Below are 21,738 nucleotides of genomic sequence, written 5' to 3' on the forward strand. Positions count from 1 at the left end.
GGCGCAGCAATGCAACACACTCGTCAAGTGTGTGTCCCCCGCCCCGTGGAAGCGGAGCGGGGTAATCCCGGCCTCCAACTAAAGTAGCCGTGTGAGAGGACAGATTGTCAGTTGATCATGGCCAGCCGAGAGCCTTATCCCATATTGGATCGGCCATGGAGGAGGCTTAGGAATTATCTGAGGCCTGGCTTAATGTGGAGTCGGATGAGCGCCAGGGAGTCGCACGGCCCTGACGCACACACCCCGGGCTTGAAGTGAGCCGCCGTCGTTTGCGTGTGTGTTGGGTGGGCCGACATGAAGGTTCGCGTGCACAAAGCAACATCACGACACACTTAACCCCGTCTTGACAGCATCTCGCTGGCGACACTCCCTTGTCTATGTTTGGCCAGCCAATGGCGTCCCCGTCCCGAAACGCTCCCCCTCGCTCCCTCCCCTTGCTCGTCCTCGCCCTTTCTCCTCTTCACCCACCGCTGCCCGTTTTCTCCACAATTTACTCTCCACTCGCATCAAAATGTCTCCCGTGGTGTGACGCCATATCGTCAAGTAGCCCGAGCCGAGCGTCTCTCTCAGGCAATCTTTCTTAGTTTATTTATTTATTTTTCCCGCAACTTTTGAAATTATTTTTAAAAACCAATTCTTGCGGTCATTTTGTTTTGCCACCGATAATCATCATTTAATAACTACAATTTTAAAATTTTACTTATGAACATTTTGTTTAGTAGTTTCAAATCTTGATTACATCATACAATATTTTTTAACTAATTTTAGAACCTGTACCAAAGGAGATGAACGCAACTAAGCGGCCAGCATTGACCAAGTGGCTTAGCCGCCGAGTTATTTCAGGCGCTAGTCCTCTAAACTGTGGCCGGATCCCCTTCGCTTAGTGGCTAATTCCCTCACCTGAGAGGATGTCTGGGTTACTGGGTTACCTCGAGTGCACAAGCGCAAGACAACAAGAGGGATGCTGGTGATTAGCGACAGCTAGCGAGGCTCGGATTAGCTCCGGGCCGGACCGAGATGTGAGCCCTGCGGGGTGAGCAGCGGGTCAGCGGGCCGTGAATGGCTGAGGCAAGCTGACCTTTGCGTTGCCTGATTGGGATTCCATAACCCCGACACTTGTTTGCAAATATTGTTCGCAGGATGATGTAGTTGCCGCAGTTATATTTGAATGTTTGCAGGAACGAAGACTGAAAACAATTCAAATTCTGGCTGGCTTTATTGATTGAGGTTCACCATCATGTTGATGACCACACAAACACAATGTTGAGCAAGCACACTCATTAATACTGTGACCGCTAGCTCAGAATAACAACTCTGACAATTACGCTAGTCGGCTAACAAAATGTATTTGACTCCCCCCCCCCTCCCCCTTGTGATTTCTATTGCTGGGTTGGAGTCTTCCCTCAATTAAAACTTTGTCCCTTTTTTTTTTTTTTTTTTTTCATCCCTGCGCGCAACCTCATTAATCCACACATATGCTTTTCCAGCTATAACCGGACAGGTTGGAGCCTGCCGCTGATTACGTTCTATATTAAGCCGACACACACAAACACTTTCCTCATCTCGTAATTGAAGGTGAGAAATAATTTCATTATCCCCAGCAAAGAGTAATCTGCTCTCGACTCCTGATCCCTTCATTTCCTGCGAAGCACCTCTACCTGGGAGGTGAACACACACACAGGCACACGGATCCCTGAGCTATTAATGTTATTGGAGTCCAGGATTTAGCATCAGCTTGACATATGCTTTACAAAGCTTTGCAACATCGCACTGCTTTCACACGCTTTTGGAAATAACTGCGACCGGCGTGATCTTTTAGTATCTGCCCTGGTCTCTTTCTTGTGTTTGTGTTTCTTTACCACCCTCTGCTGTTGGCGCAGCGGCCGTCTGTCTCTGGGAGCCGCGGTGATGCTCAGGCAGAGCGGATGGAGGAGGGCGGGGGTCAGAGGTCACCGTCAGTTTCCCGGACTGCGGGACAATAGCTGACATGCGCTCGTTGTCGAGGATGAAGTGTCAAGTGTCGGCGCAGAGTCTGCTTTGAGCTGTTGAAGCTTTACTACTCGCAGCAATGATTGTTTGAGTGGCTCATTTGCATGCCGACATCCATCCAACTCGTCAGCAGGTTGACATTTCCAACATGCAATATTGCACTTCCACTGTTTTCTCATTCCTCATTATATGTTTAGTCTTGTAAAATTTCAATTATATGTAAAAATAATAAAACATTAGCAATTCCATGAGGGTAATCAAGATAGCAAAATATGATCATAATCTGAATAAAATATATATATATTTTTTACAACTTTATTCAAGTAATTCTTTAAGTATTCTTGTAATTTTTTTCATGAAATGACAACTTTTTGGGTTGTACTGCACCTTTAAGTTCTTCATATTTTGATAGTTTGCATAAAATTACTTATTTCTCCTTTTTTCTCCCATATCTTTTTCAACTAATCTGACTGATATTAAAATCAAGGGCAAAAGGTGTCATGTTATTCATGTATGATAACAATGTTGTTCTGAAATATTTGTGGCTCTTATGCTTGACCTGTAGACTACAACTTTTTCTCATATAAGGACCTCATTCCCATTTTTTTTCTTGTAACCATTTCTGTCACAATATAATGACTTCATATTCTGGGACTTCTTTTCACATAATATATTTTTAATGCTCATAATATTACAAATGAAAGCAATACTCTCAAAGCGGCACACGTTTGCAATAACAGAGCTCGAGACTAACTTTGTGCACTGCTACGCAATGGTAAGATGAAGGGCTTTTAGAAAATTTGGAGCAAAAGTGTTTCACTTTACTCTTGTCTTTGCAACTTTATTCCATTTGTGTTGCACGTCAACAACAAACTTGTGAGTGCTTACAGTAATTGAAGAGCTGCTCGTCTGCGTTGCGCCGCCAACCGATGGCCAAAAAGGCACGACGACATTCAAAATGTCACCGTGCTCAAGCCCTACATACATTTCTTGACACTCGCTAGATATGTGTGTGTGAGTGTGTGTGTTTTCAAAAAGACATATTTGGACACTTTATCAATAGGCGTTATTAAATCCTGCTTGCTTCAGCTAATCTTGGCAAGCAGGAGCAAGTGTGCAAGGATGACACACACGTCACTCACACACACATACGCACGCATGCGTGCACTGATGTCCGCCCCATGACTTGAAGAGCGAGCGTTTGTAAGCCGCTTATTATATTGACCAGCTCCTTCTCCGGCAGACGGTGTCTGCTTTTTGCTCTCCTCTTCTTCATTCTCTCACTTTTTAAAGCAACTCCCCTTGCCTCCCACAATCTTCTTCTCATCCCACACAACTTCCTCACACACACACGCACACAATGGACACACAAACACGCCGATGCACGCGGCGCCAAAGCCACAGCGTCTCCTTCAAAGCCAGAAAGCTGAAGGTTTATTCAAATGAATGTTTGCTTCTTCTACTGCCAAGGTGTGTGTTTGTGTGCGTGCGTGTGTGTGCGTTTGTGTGTGTGTGAGTGACATGGCAGGCCTGAGCATCCAAGTGTGCGTTACATGCGCAGCAGAAGGAGAAGGGCTGACGGCAGGTGATAAGCCAGATAGGCCTGCATGCTGTGATTATCACCCAGTGGACCTCCTGACACACACACACACGTGCACGCATATGCACACACACACATGCACGCACGCACGCGCACACACACACACACACGTGCACGCATATGCACACACACACATGCACGCACGCACGCGCACACACACACACACACACACACACACACACAAACACATATGATGAGAGCTGGAGTGTGTTGCAAGGATTAGGACAGACGGGCAGAAGAGTAAGACTTGGATGACGAGGTGAAAGCCACCAGAGAAGCAGGCTGGAAAACAAACGTGCAATCGGCTTGCGTCTTATTGGAATCGATAATAAGCTGCTTTTGCTGTGACTTTTGTGTGTGTGTGTTTGTGTTCTCAGGTGTGTGGCCGTCAGAGGAGGCCATGGCTCATTACTGCCTGCGCAACCGACACATGTTCACGTAAGTTCCCCATCACGCTATGCTACAGTGACATATTTCGACATTCATGAATCGGCAACCTTTTGGCTGACTCAGTTGCAAGCGCTTGTTTGCTGCCATGTGCCACAAGGCAGGCTTTGATTTACACCGAAGGTGGAGCGTCACCCTTTGATTTTCTGTTTTAACATTCAAGAGGCAGGTAGTAGGGGGGGGGGGGCTATTGATTATCGGCCGGTGGAGTGAAGGTCAGCGAGACAGAAAGAGAAGGAAAAAAGAGAGAGGGATAAAGGCAACTGTCATGAAAGTAGACAAGATGGGGGGCAAGGCCAGATGAAGAGAGGAAAAGAGTCAAAGTGGCATTTTCCACCAAATGAACGTCTTCCCCTGTCTGTCCTGTTAGGGGCGCTGTTTGCGAGTTAGGAGGAGGGATGACCTGTCTCGCTGGACTCATGGTGAGGAAAACGCACACACACACACGCACACACACACACACACACACACACACACACACACACACACACACACACACACACACACACACACGATTTGCGCTGAGGTGGAACCCGGACGGCGTTGCGTGGTGACATCACCTTCCTGGGTCTCGAACGCACACATTGACACGTCTCACTGTTATTAGCCGAGGTCTTGAGGGTTGTCCCATCGATCTGCTGCGCGCTCGCGTGCGTGCGCGTGCGAAACAGCAGCATTTTATCTCTGGCCAGTCGATACCGTCGTGTTTTGACATTGCTGGCTGGAGATGGAATCCGTCGTTCACACGTCTCCTTTTTCGTGGCCTTCCCGTGTGTGCGTGAGCGTATGTCACTGACACTACAATCATGCGTTTGATCGTTTTTTGAAGGGTCATGTGCTCAATTTGGATCTCATACCCTCGCTTTCAGTTCAAGGGCTCGATTTTCATGACCACCCTCAATCTTGTGCCAAGAGGGAGGTCTGCACTGCTGTGGGAGTGATCACGACTTCCACGATCCAAATGATTGCTGTGAGAATCGGCCAATCTGATGATCGGCATCGCAATCGGCAGCATAAAACCCCGATTGCAACGCCACTAACCAAATGTCAGAGATTATGCAGGTCAAAGATGGTGACAAGCGGCCTTGGCTGGTGGACGCGGCTAGCGGCGAGCAGGCCAGGTCGGATTCCGCATCTTTCGGCCTGATGCCCCGTTTCGGGCCGTGGGCCACTTCCCGCATCAGAGCAGATGGTGGCACACGCGTCGCTCGTTTCTGCCCCGCATGCTCACATGCCCCGCGGGCCGTGAACATGTGTGTGGCAAAGCATGAACATGTGCGCAGTCCCACCACGCTTGATGTCCGACTCGCCGTACGGTGACAGATAACGCCGCTTGGGCTTTGTCTGCATGCAAAGTGACAGCCCGACAGAGTGAGCGACGCCTTCAAAAACGAAGAGCGGGAAGGCAAAAAGGGCTTACAGTTAAAGGCCTAGAGACATCCCTTTTTTTTTTTTCAATTAGAACGGAATTTGATAGAATGTATAAAGTGAACATATTTGCCGCATTGGAAATTAAAAATGGACACCGATTACTAAGAATAAAGCTAAAATGAAATGCCAGTTTATCGATCGGGTCCCGCACGAAGCCACACTGGCGGCGCCATTACTGTGACGTCACAAGTTGTACATCTGGATGTCAACAAACCCAAACAACATGGCAGATGATAGCGACAGCTCCGTTTCTTGCGGCAATATTAGCATCATTTTATCTGATTCAGAAACCTCTTTTGACGCAGAATATGATAAATTTAGCAGTTCACTCGGGCTGAGCTGAGCACATTTTCTGAATTGTGCCCCTCCCGTCACTCTGGTTAGGTTGGCATAGTAAAAAGTGCTCTTGGGGGCTTTAGGGTGCCGAGTTGATCTCGGCACATGAAGACATGACCACCTGCAACGTATGGTTTAGGTTTTATAAGCATTTTTGATTTCATTGCTTAAATCGCATTTTCTCGACGAGCTGAGCAAGTTTTCTGAATTGTGCCTCTCCCGTCACTGTGGTTACGTTGGCATAGTAAAAAGTTCTCAGGGGGCTTTAGAGTGCCGAGTTGACCACTGCGCATGGAGATTTGAACATATGCAGCGTTTGGTTTAGGTTTTAGGCGCATTTTTAATTTTATTGCTTAAATCGCATTTTTTCGACGAGCTGAGCACGTTTTCTGAATTGTGCCCCTCCCGTCACGCTTCGACATACTTTTCAAAGTCAAAGTCTCAAAGTCTACTTTATTGTCAATTCCTCCGCATGTCAAGACAAGCAAAGAGATCGAAATTACGTTTCTCACTATCCCAGGGTGACAAGACAGAGTTCACAACGCACATACAAGTAAACAATACAGGAAAAATAGAACAAGAAGATGAACAATAAGAGTGATAGCACGCTAGCCGCTCCCGATGCGCAGCAGAGTCCGGAAAGATAACAGTCAACCAGGCCACTGTGAACACGAGCACACAGCAGGCACGCACTGTCCGGTTCGTGGATCCTATCAGGCGAACGCAACCCATCTTGTCGTCCCGCGAACGAACGTACGCCAGGAGAATGGAAGGCACGGCTGGGCGAGCTGGGTCGGCCGCAAACCTGGCCCGACGTCTCCGCGCTGGCCCCTCTTCTCTTTTTGTTTACATTCACTGAAGCTAAACGCGTACAACTTGAGACGTCATGAGACGTCACTTCCGGCTGGCGGCTCGGTGCAGTCAAACTCGTCTGCGCGGCAAATTTAAATTATATTTTTCAGAGCAACAGCTTCCTTTTCGTTGTTTCGATCGTCAATTAATATTTATAAGCCCATAAGCTAACTAAAACCGATCTATACATATACCGGTGTCTCTGGGCCTTTAAGCACACACCTCTTTATCTCTGTCACGCGCACACACACGTCATGCATCCATGCACCATCCACTGCCACGTTCTCCCGCTCCCATTTTTTTCCTCGTCTTCCACGACACCTCTCGCAGCCGCAAAGTTACGTGAAGGGCATCAGGCAGGCCCGGCGAGCCGAGCGCAGAGTGACAGCGGCGGGCGGGCGAGCGAGTGAGTGAGTGAGCGAGCGAGAGTGATGGCTCGGCCCGATAAACAGCCGGCCGGCCGGCGTCAAATGAAAAGACTCGGCGCTTGCCATCATCCCCCTGTCACAATGCAATTACTGAACAGAGCGATAGCAAGATAGCGGCCCCCACCGCTAGCCGCCCTGATAAAAGTATTGACTGATTTGATTGAATGATTAAAATAATGCAGACATAGAAATGGGCTGAAGATAGAAAGAGAGGGTGGGGGGGAGGCCGTGGCGGGGCGTCTCGTGCAGATATGTCATTATCATGCGAGTTGCCCTCATCCGAGGCCGCTTTTGTTTCAGGTTGCCATTTGTGCTGACGCTGAGCAAGTGCTGCTAACCGACGGCAACGACAAGTGCGTTCAAAGTATCCTTTCATCCGACCGGGAAGCTTCCGAGTGCCGCCGCCACCGCCGCTGGGCTTTGATTTCAATGTGGTGAAAGCTGCAACTCCAGCACGTCGTGCCCGCAACGTTGTGGAAAACAGATGACGCTTATTGCGAAATTCAACAAGAAGCTTAAAAAATAACTGCAATAAAAAAATGTTTTCCATTACTCCCTCACCAAATCAAATCAAATCAAGAACAAAAGTCACAAAATTAACAACACGTTCATAAAATGCTTTCTGATTTAAAAAAAAAAAAAAGAGTTTTCAGTCTTTATCTAGAAAAAGTAGTTTTCATTAAAAACACTTCAATTATTTTTCTATCTATAATCTATTTTTTCTCTTTTTTGGACAATCATAATAATCACCAAGGACATGCATTTTGAAGTCTAATTCTTTTTAATCATATACAATAATATAGTTTTAATATTATCTATTTTTCCATTTATATTCCACTTCCTCCCGATTCCAACTCAATATTTATTTTCCAAGGAAATTATTTGCATCTTTATGGTTTTTTTTTAAATATCTTTTATGTTCTCGTTGGGTGATCTTGTCAATTTTTCCCAGCAACTTGCATCAATCCTGTTCCCTTTGCCCTCTCCGGCACTTCGCACAAACAAGAAAAGCAAGTTTTGCTGTGACAAAAGCAGGAAACGTGCAAAAATGCGTATTTCTTCCCCAACCACCAATTGGGCGCTTCCATATTTAGCCGTGCTTACAATATCTCGCAATGTCTCGTCCGGCAACGATCACAATGAGACCAAACAAAAACAGTGCGCAGACTGTAAGCTGCGCACACTTGTAGCAACAATGCACAGTTGACCCACTCACTTTGTTTCAACAGAACAAACACACACACACAGAAATTCGAAGGCGGATTTTGGCTCTCATGCGAACGGCTGCCGGTCTAGGCTACAATGGAAGCAGATTCGTGTGAATGGTGGTGAGATCTGTACTCACAGTTTTGACCTCAGTCATAACACACACACACACACACACACACACACACACACACACACACACACACACACACACACACACACACACACACACACACACACACACACACACACACACACACACACACAAACACATGTGGAGGCCAGACTGTGCTACTTGCGCGACCTTCAATAATCGTCTTGAAAAATCGATGGAAATATTCCTTTAAGCATGATTGATGGCTGCTACTTGGCTGCAACATGACTGATTTGAAAAGGTGGCTGCATATATTCCTTCACAATTTCCAAGAGCAACTTGAAGCCTCTCAGCTCAACTAAAATGCACAGAAATTCACACTAGCATCGTTAGCTGTCATACTTGTGTCAAACAAGTTGGTGCAAAATGTAACGACTCACTTATTGACTGTGTGTATGTAGCGTAGCCTAGCATAGCGTAACAAGAAGTGAATAATGAGGTTTGCTAAAGCTAATCCTGCGTTACGCTTTCAACGTTCTGAAGTGCCCCACAAGTGTATGGCTAGCATAGTAGCCATAGCACAGCGTAGCTGTTGCAAAAATGTTGATGCATGTGTGCTAAAGACAGCCCAACATTATGTCTTAACACAAACAAGACTTTCTGATTCTGACATTAGAACTTGTCAGGTCAGCCATATTGTGGCGTATGCCACTTTAGCTGCTCCAGCTGTATCACAATACGATGTTACCGCTATGACGACACCAAAAAACCTAAAGAAAAAGCAAACACTTCTTCAGCCTAACTCTATCACCTTTTTACCTGTGTGTGTGTGTGTGTGGGTGCTTGTGTGTGTGTGTGTGTGTGTGTGTGTGTGTGTGTGTGTGCACGCACGCTTGCTGACCTCTCCCCTAGTGGTGTGCTGGTGATGGGATTACAGTAAGCCTCTGTCATCGCCATGCACAACACGCTGATGCACAGGTGTGTGTGGGGTGGGGTCTGTTTGTGGTTATGTGTGTTAGTTCAAAAGTGACCTCAACCTACATCCTATACAGTCATACTGTAACTTACCACGGCCCCATGTTTTTATTATTTTTTATTCCAAAGTAATATGATTATTAATATTTTAGTGGTATGTTGTAATAAAACGATAACACTTGACAGGGCACTCACACACTAAGAGGAAAATAAATTTGAATGGAATAAATTGCAGTTGCAAGTCAAGGCACCACTGTCGTTTCTGTGTGTGTCCCTTTCAAAGAAGGCCTCTTTTTATTTTTGATGTTTGGCTCTCGAGCTATCAATCTATACTGTATCAACACCTCGCTCTCTCTCCGGCTCATCGCATTGCTCTCTCTTGCCCTGGCGTCTTCGTCGATTGGATTTGTCTCTTTGCGGGCTTTAAAGACAAGCAAATCCTAATTGAATTGCGGTGCAACTCCACAGGCCAGTGTATTAATAGACACGTTGACATCAATCGGCCCGCCTTTGTGTGCGTGCGCGTGCACATGCGGGTTAAAAGCCTTTCAATTGATTCGCCGAGGGGGCGGGGGAGGGGGCGGCGACCTGCTTGTCCATTCTGCATCAAGAGTGGACGCATCGCAGTGTTTGTCCTCCAGATTGGCGTGTGTCCAAAAGCTTAGACAATGGGGCAACAAAAAAAACAAAAAAACGATTTGAATCGGAAAATCAGTTTTGGGAGTGGGAGTGCATCGAATCGAATCTGTGCACTTTCGAATGAACCGTATCACGCTCTGTGAATCCAATCGTCTACAAGTGGACATTTTGTGGCCTTATAAACTAATTTCCGCTCAGATATGCTCATACTAGAATTGTTCTGTTTATTTCAGAAGCTCTCATTTGATAGAGAATTTCCCGCTCGCACATTGTGTTCCGTCATGAAATCTGTTTTGGAAGCTTTTGTGTTTTGAAATGATTATTATAAAAGTATTGATTGCATTACACTGTGCAAGTGTTCCTAATGTTTTGGTCGGCGGTGTACGATGTAAGAACTCCAGTAAGGTTGTAGCTTTGTTGGTGCGTTTAGCAAGCTGCGTTCAGACGCACGAGAGGAGTTCAAAATGAAGGTCCCGTCCTTAACTGTTGCCCGTCAGATGTGCGAGGGATTGTCGAAAGAAACGAGAAAGCGGGGAAGTTCGGCTCGACATGCGTCTCTACCAGGTGAGGATACGTTTTTATTTGTTTTAATACAAGTGTGTTGTTCTTCTCCAGCATCTGCAAGGTCACATGTTTGGCGGGCCGAGGGATGGCGCAGTACACAGTTGTCATCGTAAATCGGGACCTCCAGCCATCACGCTAAATATCTTTGAATTGTCGCGGCGCTCTCTCCACAAGGCGCGCTTCTCCTCTCGCTCGTCCCCCTCCCTCCTGCGCATATTTACACAAGTGGAAGATGAAGAGAAAAAGTCAACGTGTAATTAAGCCACATTACTTTGATGGTTTTCGCCGCAGATTACGGCAGGGTGCGATGCGATTGGACGACGGGAGGAAGGAGGGGCAGTGTAATGGTGTGTGTGTGTATGTGTGTGCGCCCCCCTGCCGTGATTCGGGATTGTGTTTCTAGCGGAGCCCAATGATTTGTTTACAGAATGTGATTAATGCCTAATTAATAATCCCTGCAATCTGACAGCGTGAGTGAGGGGAGCAAGCAAAGAGAAAATGGCTTCACGAGGAAAGAGAAAATGGCTCGATGCTGACCCTCCGCAAAACACTTTACAGCTTCGAGAGCAGAAGGAAAACATTGCACAGTGCTCGTTAGCACCAAAAGATAACTTTGCATATAGCGACTGAGAAGTGGGGCAGCAGTTGAAGCTGCCAAATAGTGAGCCCACCGCTGATTTGAAGTTCTGTGGCTGATGAGACATTGACATTGAGAAGATGTCAAACTTGGTGTCAGCTCAAAGAGTCTTGAACTTTGCCATTGTTTGGTTGCAGGGTGCTGAGGTGGGACTGCGAGCTGGACATCTCGACATTAGATGCCCATTTCGACGTTGTCATGTGTGCAGACTGGTAGGTGCTCACACGCGCACACACGAGCACTCTTTTATCTTGGCTGTAGGGTGACAGTTCTTGCGTGGCCCCCCCATCAGCGCCGGGACCTTCCCCCTCTGTGGGCCCACCTCACCCGTTCCATTTGACACTAAATTGCTTCGTTTTCATGCTCGGTGTCCCGGCAAATGGTTGACTTAGGCAAATTGCAAATAATTGCGCCTGGACGAGACAGCGGACACAGGAAGACAAAGAGAGAGTTTGATGGGCGGAGAACAAGAGCCGACTGAAATGGAGCGAGGGCGATAATGCAATCATGGCAAATGCAAACAACACTAAAAAACATGGATGGCACAAAGAGAAAGACTCACTGTTTGAGGTCCCCAAATTGAATCATTATATTTTCGAAATATCGTACATTGCAATTGTCACGACATCATTAACATGTCCGCCAAGACAGAAAAATAATAGCTTTCTGGTCAGAGTTACTTTTTAAGACAAGTTAGCAGTAAAGTAACTCCATAAATTCTGTTTTCTAGGTACCTGCGGCAACTCGATTTCATGGAAACGATATTAGAATTTCGCTTGTGGGTGTTGAAGGGCGACGGAACACCTGCCGCCTGCGTTAAGTGCAGCATTAGCCGACGCTATTCTTGTAATGTCACGCTAGCTCCAGGTAATAGCCGGCTCCAAAGCCACAGATTTGACATTGACACGCAATCGGGCGGGAAAGGAATCAATTACACGTAAAGTTGAGGACGTGTGTGTGTGTGTGTGTGTGTGTGTGCGCGGATCTTTCTGCTCGCTCCTTCCTCGAGCGATTGTGCGATAATTGCAGCGGCGGCGGTCCAAGAGTGACGGCTGACCGATTAATGGGCGCGTCATTGTGATGATCACCTGGGAAAAGGTCAACAAGGCGCCATCCACTTGGATTAATTAGATCTCCAACTGTGAACAGCCCGAGTGTGTGCGCAGAGCAGCGTAGCTCTAACGCTGCGTGTCGTCGGGCCACGTTCCCTTTGAATGTCATCCGATATCACCCGGCATCTTCTTTCATTTGGACAAAAGGGACGATTGTCTTAGCTCATCTCAAGTGGAAACATGCAAATTGCTCAACCATTACAGCATGTGCACTGTCAAAAAAAAAAAAAATCTGATTTTTCAGCAATTAGATTTTTTTTTTTTCATTGGTTTGTTCAGCATTTTTTTCTGTTTGATTTAATCCTAAGAATTAAACAAATCAATTAGTTCATAAAAGGGGGAACACTGGTTAGAACAACCGCCTCACAGTTTGGGGGTGCAGAGAGTTCAATTCCAACTGTGTGGAGTTTGCATGTTCTCCCCGTGCCTGGGAGGAAAGATGAATGTATGAAACAGATAACCTAATTGTAAAATGCAACATGTATCTCAAAGAGAGTGAAATTGGAAAAATTCAGCACTAAAGCTATTCATGATTCTTCCTGATGAAAGATATTTTCATGTACTATACGCTAAATATGTATTTAGCAAAAAAATTCTAATGACAGCGGGCTGATGTCTGTTGACTGTCTCAATTGTTGCACCGATTGCGTTGTCTCCGTGACTGAATGTGAGCGTGCGTGAGACGGAAGCAGGCATGCCTCCGGTGGCACAAAATACTTGGCGGCGCAATTTGGCCTGCTGGAGTCTTCCAAAAATCCTGCCATGTGTAGACACCGAGATAAAAGCCTGAGAATGTGGCGATTGCTGACAACGGCGTTGGGATGCTTCGTCAAAGCGGAATCGCACACGAGGAGTCTCAAAAGCGTGCGCATTCCACTTACAAATTAGGCCACCAAAACCCTGCCCCTGACCTGCTGGTCTGTTACAAAAATAGCTCACTGGTGATGGGACATTGTGATTTCCCAGGAATGTTCAATATTAGTCATTTTTTGATGAACTGAAGCCACAGCGGCGATGTCATCTGTTTGCACCGTTTCCCCTGATGATCCCATCCCCGTCAACGTGACAATTATAGACACACGGCCCAGTGATGCACTTTGTCCTTGTGTGCGTGCCCCGGTCAACACGAGACAATAGGCTGGTCGTCAAGGCCGAGGCCACTCAATTTGCGAGTCCATAAAGCGGCGACGCCTTGTTGCTTTGCATGCACTTGTTGAAGTGACGTCACAAAGATCCAGAACCTTAAAACTGCATTTTTGTTTAACATTTCTGTTTTTGCTTGACAACTCCCCCCCCCCCCGGCCCCTGTGCTCATATCTTTTAGCAGACATAATAATGACTCATTTTGTCCGGTGGCCTCTCAGTGACACTCTGTCCTTCCCTTGCTCTTTTATGTGTGTGTGTGTGTGTGTGTGTGTCCGAGCCAGCGCCTCCACCCAAGCTGCTGGCTTCCTCGTTGCTCCTCGCCGCCCGCTCTTCCTCTCCCAGTCGATACGCGTGGCAAAGTAAACCAAACACAAACTTCTCACCTTTCAAGGCAAATAAAGCTCAGCCCCGCGCCGACCTCGACAAGAAAAATAAACTCCACTTAAGTCCAACGTGCGCACATCCTGCTTTGAATTCAAGCATTGGAAACATGTACGCCATGCAAATGAGAGTTCAACAAAAGGAATTTGACTTTTTTTGCCAGTCCACAATGAAGCCACAAGCTCCAGTTGGGCGTGCGGGATTAGGCCAAATCTCCATTGTTGCATTTTAGGCAAATTAATCAGATCTCATCTGGCATGATAAGCAAATGCATTTTTTGGGGGCGGGGTCTTTGGGCTGGATTGTACTGATTATTTAAGTTCTTGCTCTTTCTCATATGGCTTGACTTGAGATTTTACTTTCAGGGGTAATAGTGGGCTAGCATGGGTTAGCATCAAAAACATTTTTTGGGTTGTATGGTGCACTCAATGATGTACTGCAGCAATTTGAACAGATTTTATTTAATTACATGACCTTTTCAAATATAATTAATTTTCCGTTTTTATGACTAACTCATTTGATTTGCCACACCGCAAATATGCTCCCCTCTTTTGAAATGATGTGCTAAGCCAAAACAGGCGTCATCTCAGCGCGATGGATTTGTGTATGCGCGTGCACGTCTTTACTCTCTTCTTCATTCCTCTCAGTGCTTCGATAACGGGCCGAGTTCAATACGCACTTGGCGCCCTGCTCGTAAACTCATGCAAATTGTTTTTTGCCTTCCCGTCATCGTGCGAGTCGATTTGTCAACAAAATCAAAATAAACACGCCGCTGCCTTATCTGCAGCTGCCATCACGAAAATGCGCACTAACGGGACTCTGTCTGTGTCTCTCTCTCTCTTTCTCTCGCTCCCCTTCTCCCCCTCCCAGTTTGTTTCTCGACCAATACAGAAGCAGCCTGGTTGATGCTATAAGGAGATTACTGCAACCCAATGTAAGTGTGTGTGTGTGTGTGTGTGTGTGTGTGTGTGTGTGTGTGTGTGTGTGTGTGTGTGTGTGTGTGTGTGTGTGTGTGCGTGCGTGTGCGTGTGTGTGTGTGCGTGTGTGTGTGCGCGCGTGTGCGTGTGCGTGCGTGTGTGTGTGTCTGTGTGCGTGCATGTGTGCGTGTCTACTGTATGTATCTGTGGCTGTGCTTATCCACTCTCCTCAATCATAATTAGGCCTCAGCACACATTAATAGTGTGACAGGATTAATATCATGTAATGCTTTAATGCTTATGCAGCGCTCTGATCTGTGGGGCTCTGCTTCCTGGCCTCCCCTTCATCATAAATCCCGGGCAACTTCTCCCTTTTGGCCCCGCGATAAGACCCCATGCTGCGACAGCCAAAGCAGATGGCCAAGTGTGTGTGTGTGTGTGTGTGTGTGTGTGGGAATAAAAGCAAAAGGCTGGAAGAGATAGGCTTGAGATTTCGCTTCATCTGAAGGAAGCAGGTCGCGTTTTAAGTACAGAGGCCAGGATGGTGGCAGGAGTTTGTAAAAAGGAGATGAAAACGCCACTGATGGAAGACCACGAAAGGAACGCACGCAGACAGGAAGGCAAACCAGGAATTGATGCGTGACTTACACACAAAAGTTGAGGACGAACTAGAAGGCAGATCACACAAAAAGTATTATTATTTTCATTAAGGCTCCAATGATTTGAAAACAATCCATCAGTTCTCTGAAATGGCACTTTGTCTGACAAACTCCTGTTGCAGACCACCCGCTAGGCTTTTTTATTTATTGCCATGGAAACTCATCTTAATAATTATTATCTCATAAATCTCACAAACAAAAGCAAAACAGGGAAACTATGGTGTCGTGCGGGAAGTCTGAAGTCTTGTTGTAGCTTACACAAAAAAAACCTTGCCAGAAAATAGAAGAAGTAAATGTGTTTCCAGTCGGACGTGGTGTCCCTCTGTGCGCTAACGACGACGTCACGCCGAGCACGCGTGCCGTCGCCGTCTCTCACTAATATGATCATATCTCCTGCTTTAATAAGAGATAATTCGTCAGCTAATGTGATTTGAGCGGCGGCCATCAGACAAAACACGGATGCCACAGAGAGCCCCGCCCAATATTGAATCATTTGCTAAGCTGATTAAACAATTCTGCTTGTCTCGGGTAATGGCATTCATTTGTCGTTTGGGACAAAGGTGCGCCATCCGGGTGGCCCGATCCTCTTCATCAGATGATTTGAGTCTGGCACGGGTTGTGTGAGTGTTTGATTTCTCATCGGAGGGGGCTTGCACATAGAGCACGGCACGTTTGGATCAAACAAGAACAACACAAAAAGTGTCCGACTAACCGAGCCCCCCGCTGTTTCCTGCGCTTGTGTGTTAATTTGCGTGTTTGTACGTGCTTGTCTCGGTGCTCCGTTTAATTAGAACAATAACAACACGATCAGCGTGAAATAAAACTCAAAGCTGGAGGATTTCAAAGAAACTCTGAACCTGTTGGTAATCCTCTTAGTACTTGCACGACGTCTCACAAACACACACATATATACACACGTGCGTGCTCTCATTTCCACGCAGCTTTGATTTGTTTTGTTGACAAAATAAAAGGATGGTGTATGTTCAGGTCTTTGTGTGACAAGTTATCATTGACGTTGTTTTCCTGGGCCAGGGCGTGGCCTTGGTGTTGGCCCCGCTTCGAGGCGACACCCTGTGGATGTTCTGCCAGCTGGCCCGGCAGGCCGGACTCCTGGTGGCTCAGCAGCGGCAGTACGACGTGCACGTGTGGGATGTGCATCTGAAGGTACGACCCGATGGCCGTTGATGCTTTTTAGACTTTTAATCGGCCGGCCAGCCAGCCAGCCAGCCATCCAACTTTAGAAGTTGCAGCTCATTCATCACCCTAACCACGCAAGTCCCAACAAAGAGCTTGAGCTGCCATTACAATGGCGTCCGAGTGAATAGATGGTGACTTGGGCAGCCGTGCTCCGCTCTTATTTTTAAGCCTCGTGCCATTGATAACCGTTGTCAATAAGTCTGTCGTCGCACGTTTGTAAGCATCTAGAAACTAGCCACTTTAACCCGGCGCGTGAAGGGAGGCGGTGGCAGAAAGCAGCCGAGTTAAAAGAAGCGGCGTCCTGCTGGCGACTCCATTGACACAATGAGTGGACAGCGAGCAGCGCGCCCAATTGGGCCGGCGCCTGCTCGCCGACACTGCTGCGACAATTGCTGCGACAATTGCGCCGTCAAGTGCGCCTTCCAGTCCCTCACTGAAACACCTTTGCTCCTTTCAACTTATCACAGAGTGCCACATAAAAAATGTACCATTTTCATATTCATATTATCATGTCATATTCATATTCAGAACATGTAAACACGCAGAAGCTGCTGTCTGTCACAGCTTTCACCCTGACGCTCCCACTTGACATCATCACACCACTCCACTAAGCTCCGCCTCTTAAAGGCACATTTACACAGACATCATTTTCTAACGATATACTTTATGCTTGCTATTTGTTTAATTACAGAATGTTTACTCATGTTTTAATAAATCAAAACAATTGATCGCATGTGCAGAGTAAAACTTTAGAAAAAATTTTACATAGTCTATAAGGCGGGTTTGAACCAATTTAGGGGTTCACTCCATTTATGTAACAATATATTGTAGCTGTTTCTAATATTTTGGTCTTCTCATGCAGCTGCCACTGTGTTTTGAAAATACTGAGGAATGAATCGATCACGCACACACACGCACACACACACACACACACACACCACATCTAGGGGTCAGGTGCTGCATACAAAAACGAAAACAACTTGGAGTGTCCCCCTCATATCTGAAGGTGATTAAGTCTCCTCTGCTTATCTTCTGATAAACATACCAAAAAAATCGGTGTGATGGATTTATAAGTGTGTGCGTGGCCCCGACTCATCATGCTAACACACACAAAAAAGCAGAGAGAGAGAGTTATATCACCAGCTCGCACAGCCCAGACATCACTTAGATGGCCTATTGGCCAGACATGACACACAAACGTAGCATGTGATGATATCACACCCAAACATGCACGCGGAAAACACACAGACACACACACACAGACACACACACGCACACACACACACACATGGCAATGAGCAGCTGCTCCTCATTTGCGCTACAGATTAGCTTTCCTTAACTAGATGTGTTTACTTGCAGTGGGAGCAGCAAGAAACAAGACAATATCGCAACCTGCAGCCCAACACGCATATACACACAATTAGGATTTGCATGTCATGTCAGCTTACGACCATCAAAGCAGAAACCCAAACGCTTGAGTCTGTGGGAGACGTGACACTGAAAAGTGTCCTAGAAAAAAAAAAGCTAGTCTGGAGCTCTGAAGTTGTTTTACATACAACATGTAATTTTCTTTGTTTTGTACGTTCATATTCATACTTGCTAAAGTAAAAGGAATAATATAGCTAATTGACTTTTTGTCTTGAAAAACTCAAGTGTGGCCCACATATCTCAGATTGCAATGTGATAGGTAGAAAAACATTCATTGCTATATTTAGCTCTAATATATCAACTTGAAAATGTCCCAATAGGTGGTCAGAGGATTATTTCCGTAGCATTCATTGCCTTGGTGTTCCTCCTAGAATACATTTTGAATGTTATTTATGGCACACATTTTCATCCCTCGAGAGAAATTCGTAACTTAATTTTTTTTGGTGCACAAAATGCTGCAGTCACAATTGTGGTCAGCTGCAAGCTTGCATTTTTAGTTCCAAAAGTAACCCCCCAAAAAACGTGTGTGTGTGTGTGTGTGTGTGTGCGTGTGTGCGTGTGCGTGCATGTGCGTGTGTGTGTGTGTGTGTGTGTGTGTGTGTGTGTGTGTGTGTTGCGACAGGCAGCCGACAGGGCTAGCGCGTTATCCTCTTATCCCCACTGTTGTGGAATAGAGAGGCAAGCAGCTGGAGGGACTGCAAGCAGCCTGATAATGCCGCCGCTATTTTCTAACCCGCCATCTTAATCTTGTTACTCAAATGGTTGTGAAGAGAGAGTCATGAATTTTAATTTCTCACTCTCACACACACACACGCACACACACTCACACGGCGCAGGAGTACATCCTCCGTCTTTTGCACATGCATAAGCAGAAGTTTCCGTCCGCTGCTGCCTCCCTCACTCGGAAAACTACAGCCTCCATCTTCTTGCGCTTCTTCATTCACACAAACACGATTTTGCAGAAGCGTTTGGAAGAGTTTGTTTCACGACTCTTTTTTTAAAAAATGAATGGCGCTCAGATAAGAAATCTGTCGATTCCCAACCAACGAGGTACCAAAATAGAGCCCAAAAGAACCAGGCACTGGGAATGCAGGGGAGGGGGCGGTGCTGAACGAGCCAGCTACTAAAATAAGGGAGTATTTCAAAACTCTGGTAGGACCGAAATAATCAGGAGCAAAAATAATAACTGGCTAGTAATAAATAAATTAGGTACCTCAACAATAACAATTAGGGACTGAAAGCATCAGAAATGCAGTGACATGCTACTGTGGCCGTTTGGTTTAAACGTGACTTTTCCTAGAGAGACCTCCAAATGATCCCCCCTCCCATCTCTAGTCCCATCTCATCCACTTCCTCCCCGGCGTGCCGATGTGGAAATGTAGAGGCCACACAAGAGACTGGAAGGGGGCACAGAAGCGGCGGCCAAAGTGCCACTAAAAGAAACGACTTGCACCTTGCAAAGAAAAAAAGGAGAGAGACAGAGAGAAAAGGTTGGGGGGGGGGGGGGGGGGTTGAGAGGCAATTTCGCAGCCACCCATGAAGCTGATTAGGCAGCCTGCGATCAGGAGGAACAGCTTTGCTTGTTAAACTTTTCACCTCTGCCAGCTCTCAGCCGTCCTCGCCCCCTCCCTCACCTGTTTTCCTTTCCTTCCCTTCCTCCGACATGTATCGCCTCCCTGGCAGCATTTCAATGTGACTGCTACTCCACATAGTGCCCATCGGAGAGCGTTTTTTTTGTGGGATGGGAGGGGGGCCTATCCAGGCAGCTGCACCTCCACGCCCATCGGCCCCTTGGGCCGATGGCGCTCCCTCTTCTTCCTCCTTCTCTCTTCAAGGGAGGGGCGGGGGGTGTCACAGGTTCAACCACCGGCTGGTGCCTGGAGGGGAGATAACGCAAGTGCAATGGAAAGGGAGGCGGGCGGGGTCAAAGTCATCAGCTTACAGACAATAAGTAGCTACGGAAAATCTTTGGTACGTATGTAACAAGAATGGAGTCCCAAAGTAGCTGCGTAAAACCAGGTACTGAGATCACCAGTCACCAAGAAAAGTGGACAGAATAGAAACAGGTACAAAATGAGCCAGAGTACTGGCAAATTCAACAAGGATCGCCAAATACAGATGCTGAAATGTCAACTGAGCGTGTATTGTGTCCATGTTCAGATGCTGCGAGAAGGCAAAGAAGCGTACGACGAGAACATCCACTACCCTCTGCTCCTCACCTTGACCAAAGGATCTCCAGCTCAGTGAAGTATGGACACGCACATCGCCAGTGGTTCTGGTTCTGCGGGTGCGCGTGGTGCCTTTCGTCAACACTGTGATCGGCTGCTGAGCGTCCATATTCCTCTGGACTCACCAGATCTGTGAACAGTGACATGTGACACTCTAAACTAAAACAGCTGCTCAAATTGGGTCCGAGTTACTGTCGAGTTCTCTACACCCATTTCATGGCGAGCGACACAACGGGATGTTTACATTCAATTTCCATCAACTTCAGCACACAACAAAACTGTGTCCAAAATGCGCAAATCCTGACTTCAACCCAAAAGAATGAGCCCACATTTGAGTAAACGTAGCCCAATTTTTTCTAAGTCTAAAAGCTGAATGGCTTAGTAAAACAACCCAACCTTTTCATCTTTTTTTTTTTTTTGCTGCCATCTGCTATTAACACCAGAAGAGACCATTCAAACTTTAACTTTAACTATTTTGCTAGTTTTCAAAATGGCCGACGCTTTTAGCGCTGTTACGTATATAAACTAGGATTTTCAAATGGAAGGAAACGTTTCTTAGGACTTCATGAATGCAGCTAACGTGGAATAAGAGAAGTTCTAAAAAAAAGTCTTGCTTCGAGCCTTGCTTCTGAATTAGTTGCCCCGAAAGGCTTAGTGAATGTGTTCACCCAGTCAAACCTTTTTGCCGTTTACAATGTGAAATGATGTCTGTATGTCCAAACACTCAACTCTTGAGTACTCAACGATACCGATACCAAATAACTGATACATTTGGCCTCCTCGTAGTTACGAAAATTGTTCTGACGATGACAAAATATTGTTTACCGTGTTTGTCTAGAAAAGTGGTTTTGAAATTCAAAATCCTGCCGACCGTAACGTTTTCACTGTGTTTTCCAAATGGCCTTGAGACCGAATTTGTTGGTTTCTTACCTCGGCTTCACTGTTATCCATCAGTGCAATATCATCTTGCCACTCAATAAACGCAACGATCGACACATTCTCAGACTATTTGGATTTGATTTCTCTCTCAACTTTTTCATTGACTGGAAGCAAAAGAGTGAGTGTTTGTCATCGCGGCTCAACGTTCTTGTGGCCAAATCAGCGTGTCGACACCTCGTGTGTGTTCTTATTGTCCAGAATTAAGGCGTTAAATGCTTACAGATGTAATAAAGTTTCCTCGGGCCCCCCGATTGGCTGTGGCCTGCCTTTTCAAACACAATGGCCTCCTGCAGGCTAAGCTGGTGCCAGACAAGCTAACACACGCACACGCACATACATATCAAGCCCAGTCAACCGTCTTCCCCTCCTCAGGAATAAAAGAGAGAGGGATAAAGACGGGAGGGAGTGCAGCTAATCCTGCAGCCTCACTCTTCTGTTTATCAGCGAGGAGGAGGAGGAGGGAGGAGGAGGGCGAGTTGTCAGAGAGGGAGGGACTACTAGCGAGGCCTCTTGATCGGTTCTCCTCCCTTGCG

At 46.5% G+C, this 21,738-nt stretch overlaps 1 protein-coding gene across 2 annotated transcripts in view; it reads left to right on the forward strand.

Moving 5' to 3' along the window:
• The window catches only part of camkmt (calmodulin-lysine N-methyltransferase), a 50,575-nt gene extending 29,312 nt beyond the window's left edge, over window positions 1-21,263 (forward strand). The window contains exons 4-11 of one of the 2 annotated variants that reach the window (XM_049735774.1): window positions 3,967-4,027; window positions 4,407-4,458; window positions 7,384-7,447; window positions 10,495-10,561; window positions 11,336-11,410; window positions 14,708-14,771; window positions 16,446-16,577; window positions 20,199-21,263. In XM_049735774.1, coding sequence (XP_049591731.1) covers window positions 3,967-4,027; window positions 4,407-4,458; window positions 7,384-7,447; window positions 10,495-10,561; window positions 11,336-11,410; window positions 14,708-14,771; window positions 16,446-16,577; window positions 20,199-20,285 — 602 coding nt within the window. In that variant the 3' untranslated portion in view covers window positions 20,286-21,263. The remainder of the gene's footprint in view (window positions 1-3,966; window positions 4,028-4,406; window positions 4,459-7,383; window positions 7,448-10,494; window positions 10,562-11,335; window positions 11,411-14,707; window positions 14,772-16,445; window positions 16,578-20,198) is intronic. The other variant, XM_049735775.1, reaches the window with a different exon arrangement.
• Window positions 21,264-21,738: the final 475 nt, after the last annotated feature.

Source organism: Syngnathus scovelli, chromosome 12 (assembly GCF_024217435.2).
Source record: "Syngnathus scovelli strain Florida chromosome 12, RoL_Ssco_1.2, whole genome shotgun sequence".
In the NCBI taxonomy this organism is placed as follows: domain Eukaryota; kingdom Metazoa; phylum Chordata; class Actinopteri; order Syngnathiformes; family Syngnathidae; genus Syngnathus; species Syngnathus scovelli.